General features: G+C 39.2%; 1 protein-coding gene across 2 annotated transcripts in view; it reads left to right on the top strand.

Moving 5' to 3' along the window:
- The window catches only part of myo1eb (myosin IEb), a 32042-nt gene that overhangs the window by 8672 nt on the left and 15870 nt on the right, over positions 1-7500 (top strand). For both annotated transcript variants that reach the window (XM_055163658.1, XM_055163657.1), the window contains exons 12-13: positions 1399-1482; positions 7241-7342. In XM_055163658.1, coding sequence (XP_055019633.1) covers positions 1399-1482; positions 7241-7342 — 186 coding nt within the window. The remainder of the gene's footprint in view (positions 1-1398; positions 1483-7240; positions 7343-7500) is intronic.

Below are 7500 nucleotides of genomic sequence, written 5' to 3'. Positions count from 1 at the left end.
ACACACACACACACACACACACACACACACACAACACACACACACACACACACACACACACACACACACAACACACACACACACACACACAACACACACACAACACACACACACACAACACACACACACACACACACACACACACACACACACACACACACACACACAACACACACACAACACACACACCACACACACACAACACACACACACAAAACACACAACACACACTCTGAGCTTCTATCATCTCTTCGTCGTCTTGTACAATTTTCCTCTTTTCTCGTTTTTCTGCTGTGTCATGTTCCTGTTGTTCTTCTGTTTAACGAGACCGAACTTCACACACGGACTTTTAAAAACTCTAATTTACACCAGAGACAATAGAGCTGCTCCTGAAACACCAGACTCTGTGGATTAAACTCTAAACTCTGTTTATTCTCACGTTTAAACTCTAAACTCTGTTTATTCTCACGTTTAAACTCTAAACTCTATTTATTCTCACGTTTAAACTCTAAACTTTTGCCATAGTTCATGTTTTCGTTGTTGATTGGGCTCTGCTGTGTCTGTTGTGTGTGTTTATTGTGTGTTGTGTGTGTTTATTGTGTGTGTTTATTGTGTGTTGTGTGTGTTTGTGTGTTTATTGTGTGTTGTGTGTTGTGTGTATTGTGTGTTTATTGTGTTGTGTGTTTATTGTGTGTTGTGTGTTTATTGTGTGTTTACTGTGTGTGTTGTGTGTTTATTGTGTTGTGTGTGTTTATTGTGTGTTGTGTGTTTATTGTGTTGTGTGTGTGTATTGTGTGTTTATTGTGTTGTGTGTTTATTGTGTGTTGTGTGTTTATTGTGTGTTGTGTGTGTGTTGTGTGTTTATGTGTGTGTTGTGTGTTTATTTGTTTGTGTGTGTTTATTGTGTGTGTGTTTATTGTGTTGTGTGTTTGTGTGTTTATGTGTGTTGTGTGTGTTATTGTGTTTGTGTGTTATTGTGTGTTATTGTGTGTTTATGTGTGTTGTGTTGTTTATTGTGTTGTGTGTTTATGTGTGTGTTATTGTGTGTTTTGTGTGTTGTGTGTGTTATTGTGTGTTTGTGTTTATTGTGTTGTGTGTTTATGTGTGTTGTGTTGTGTGTGTGTTTATTGTGTTGTTTATGTGTGTTGTGTGTGTTTATGTGTGTTTGTGTTGTGTGTTTATGTGTGTTGTGTGTTGTGTGTTTATTGTGTGTGTGTGTTTATTGTGTGTTTATTGTGTTGTGTGTGTTTATTGTGTGTGTGTGTGTTTTGTGTGTTTATTGTGTGTTGTGTGTGTTTATTGTGTGTTTATTGTGTGTTGTGTGTGTTTATTGTGTGTTTATTGTGGTGTGTGTGTTGTGTGTTTATTGTGTTGTGTGTGTTGTGTGTTGTGTTACAGGAGGAGTATGTGCAGGAGGGGATCCAGTGGACACCGATAGATTATTTCAACAACAAAGTAGTTTGTGACCTCATCGAATCCAAGGTCAGAACACACACACTATACACACACACACTATACACACACTATACACACACTATACACACACTATACACACTATACACACACTATACACACTATACACACACTATACACACACTATACACACACCACACACACTATACACACACTATACACACACACACTATACACACACTACACACACTATACACACACACACACACACACACACACTATACACACACTATACACACACTACACACACACTATACAACACACACTATACACACACACACTACACACACACTACACACACATATATACACACTATACACACACTATACACACACACACACTATACACACACACACACACTATACACACTATACACACACACTATACACACTATACACACACTATACACACACTATACACACACACACTATACACACACCACTATACACTATACACACATACACACTATACACACTATACACACACTATACACACACTATACACACACCACACTATACACACACTATACACTACACACACTATACACACACTATACACACACACTACACACACACACACACTATACACACTATACACACACACTATACACACATACACACACTACACACACTATACACACACACTATACACACACTATACACACTAACACTATACACACACTATACACACACACACACACACATACACACACACTAACACACACACACATACACACACACACACACACTATACACACACACACACTATACACACTATACACACTACACACACTACACACACTATACACACACACTATACACACTATACACACACTATACACACACTATACACACTACACACACACACTATACACACACTATACACACTATACACACACACTATACACACTATACACACACACTATACACACTATACATACACACACTATACACACTATACACACACACTATACACACACACACACACTATACACACACACTATACACACTATACACACTATACACACACACACACACTATACACACTATACACACACACTATACACACTATAACACACACACACACACTATACACACACTATACACACACACACTATACACACACTATACACACACACACACACACACACACTATACACACACACACACATACACACACTATACACACTATACACACACTATACACACACACTATACACACACACTATACACACTATACACACTATACACACACACACACTATACACACACACTATACACACTATACACACACACACACACACTATATACACACACACTATATACACACACACACACACTATACACACACACACTATACACACACTATACACACTATACACACACACTATACACACTATACACACACACTATACACACTATACACACACACACTATATCACACACTATACAACTATACACACACACACACACACACACACTATACACACACTACACACTATACACACACTATACACACACTATACACACTATACACACACACACACACAATACACACACACTATACACACTATTACACACACACACACTATACACACACACACACTATACACACACACTATACACACTATACACACTATACACACACTATACACACACTATACACACACTATACACACACACACACACACACTATACACACACACTATACACACACACTATCACACACACTATACACACACACTATACACACACACACTATACACACACACACTATACACACTATACACACACACACACACTATACACACACACACTATACACACACACTATACACACTATACACACACACACACTATACACACACACTATACACACTATACACACACACACACTATACACACACACTATCACACACACTATACACACACACACACACTATACACACTATACACACACTATACACACTATACACACACACTATACACACTATACACACTATACACACACACACTATACACACTATACACACACACTATACACACACACTATACACACTATACACACACACACTATACACACACACTATACACACTATAACACACACACACACACTATACACACACACACACTATACACACACACACACACTATTACACACTATACACACTATACACACACACACACACTATCACACACACTATACACACTATACACACTATACACACACACACTACTATACACACTATACACACTATCACATACACACATACACACTATACACACACACTATACACACTATACACACACACACACACTATACACCACACACACACATATACACACACACACTATACACACTATACACACATTATATACACACACACACTATACACACTATACACACACTATACACACACACACACACTATACACACACTATACACACACACACACTATACACACACACTATACACACACACACTATACACACACACACTATACACACACACACACACTATACACACACACACTATACACACACACACACTATACACTATACACACACACACTATACACACACACTACACTATACACACACTATACACACTATACACACACTACACACACTACACACACACACACTATACACACTATACACACACACACACACACACACACACACTACACACTATACACACACACTATACACACTATACACACACACACTATACACACTATACACACACTATAACACACACACACACACTATACACACACACTATACACACACACTATACACCACACTATACACACACACACTATACACACACATACACACACACTATACACACACACTATACACACCACACTTATACACACACATACATACACACACTATACACACACACACACACTATACACACACTATACACACACACATATACACACACTATACACACACACACACACACTATACACACACTATACACACACACACTATACACACACACACACTACACACACTATACACACACACTATACACACTACTACACACACTATACACACACACTATACAACACACTATACACACACACTATCACACACACTATACACACACACTATACACACACTATACACACTATACACACACTATACACACACACTATACACACACTATCACACACACACTATACACACTATACACACACACTATACACACTATACACACACACACACACACACTATACACACTATACACACACACACTATACACACTATACACACACACTATACACACTATACACACACACTATACACACACACACTATACACACTATACACACACACACTATACACACACACACTATACACACTATACACACACACACTATACACACTATACACACACACTATACACACTATACACACACACTATACACACACACACTATACACACACACTATACACACTATACACACACACTATACACACTATACACACACACTATACACACTATACACACACACACTATACACACACATACACACACACTATACACACTACTATACACACACACACACTATACACACACACACTATACACACTATACACACACACACACACTATACACACACACTATACACACTATACACACACACTATACACACACTATACACACACATATACACCACACACTATACACACACACTATACACACTATACACACACACTATACACACTATACACACACACACACACTATACACACTATACACACACACTATACACACACTATACACACTATACACACACTATACACACACACACACTATACACACACTATACACACACTATACACACACTATACACACACACACACACTATACACACACACACACACTATACACACACTATACACACACTATACACACTATACACACACACACACTATACACACACTATACACACTATACACACACTATACACACACACTATACACACACACACACTATACACACACTATACACACTATACACACACTATACACACTATACACACACACTATACACACTATACACACACTATACACACACACACTATACACACACACACTATACACACACTATACACACTATACACACACACTATACACACTATACACACACACTATACACACTATACACACATTATACACACATACTGTACACACTATACACACACTATACACACTGTACACACACACTATACACACTATACACACTGTACACACACACTATACACACTATACACACACACACACTATACACACTATACACACTATACACACACACTATACACACACACTACACACACATACACACACTATACACACTATACACACTATACACACACTATACACACACACTATACACACACTATACACACACACACTATACACACACTATACACACACACACACACTATACACACACACTATACACACTATACACACTATACACACACACTATACACACTATACACACACACTATACACACTATACACACACACACACTATACACACTACACACACACACTATACACACACACACACACACACTATACACACACACACTATACACACACACACACTATACACACTACACACACACTATACACACACACACACACTATACACACACACTATACACACTATACACACTATACACACTATACACACACACACTATACACACTATACACACACACTATACACACACACTATACACACTATACACACACACACACACACACACATACACACACACACACACACTATACACACACACACACTATACACACACACTATACACACACATACACACACACACACTAAACACACACACACACACACACTATACACACACACACACACACACACTATACACACACACTATACACACTATCACACACACACACACTATACACACACACACTACATACACACACACACACACTATACACACACACACTATACACACACACACTATACACACACACACACACACACACTATACACACACACACACTATACACACTATACACACACACAAACTATACACACTATACACACACACAAACTATACACCACACACACAACACACACACACACACACACACTATACACACTATACACACACACACACACATACACACACACACACACTATACACACACACTATACACACACACACACACTATACACACACACACACACACACACTATACACACACACTACACACACACACTATACACACACTATACACACACACACACAAGCACACACACACACACTATACACACACACACACACTATACACACACACACTACACACACACACACTATACACACTATACACAAACACACACTATACACACACACACACACACACACACACACTATACACACACACACTATACACACACACTATACACACACACATTATACACACACACACACACACACTATACACACACACACTATACACACACACTATACACACACACACACACACACTATACACACACACACACACACACTATACACACTATACACACACACAAACTATACACACTATACACACACACTATACACACACACTATACACACACACACACTATACACACACACACTATACACAATACACACACACGTGTGTATAGTGTATAGTGTGTGTGTGTATAGAGTGTGTGTTTATTGTGTGTGTTTATTGTGTGTGTGTTCTCAGAGTCCTCCTGGGGTCATGTGTGTGTTGGACGACGTTTGTGCGACGATGCACGCCAAAGGAGAAGGAGCCGACCTCACACTGCTGCAGAAGCTCCAGGGACAGGTCAGGGGTCAGGGGTCAGGGGTCGGGGGGGGTCAGGGATCAGGGGTCAGAGGGGGCGGGGTCAGAGGTCATATTACAGATGTGTTTATGGTTGTGTCCAAATGTCCACTCTGGTCCTTCACCCTCAGTCACTGCACAGGCTCCAGAAGATCAGATCC

Source organism: Boleophthalmus pectinirostris, unplaced genomic scaffold (genome assembly GCF_026225935.1).
Source record: "Boleophthalmus pectinirostris isolate CB_2022bp ecotype Guang Dong unplaced genomic scaffold, ASM2622593v1 HiC_scaffold_6, whole genome shotgun sequence".
Taxonomy (NCBI): domain Eukaryota; kingdom Metazoa; phylum Chordata; class Actinopteri; order Gobiiformes; family Gobiidae; genus Boleophthalmus; species Boleophthalmus pectinirostris.
Note: the sequence above shows the minus strand (reverse complement) of the source record. Positions and strands in the feature narration are given on the sequence as shown.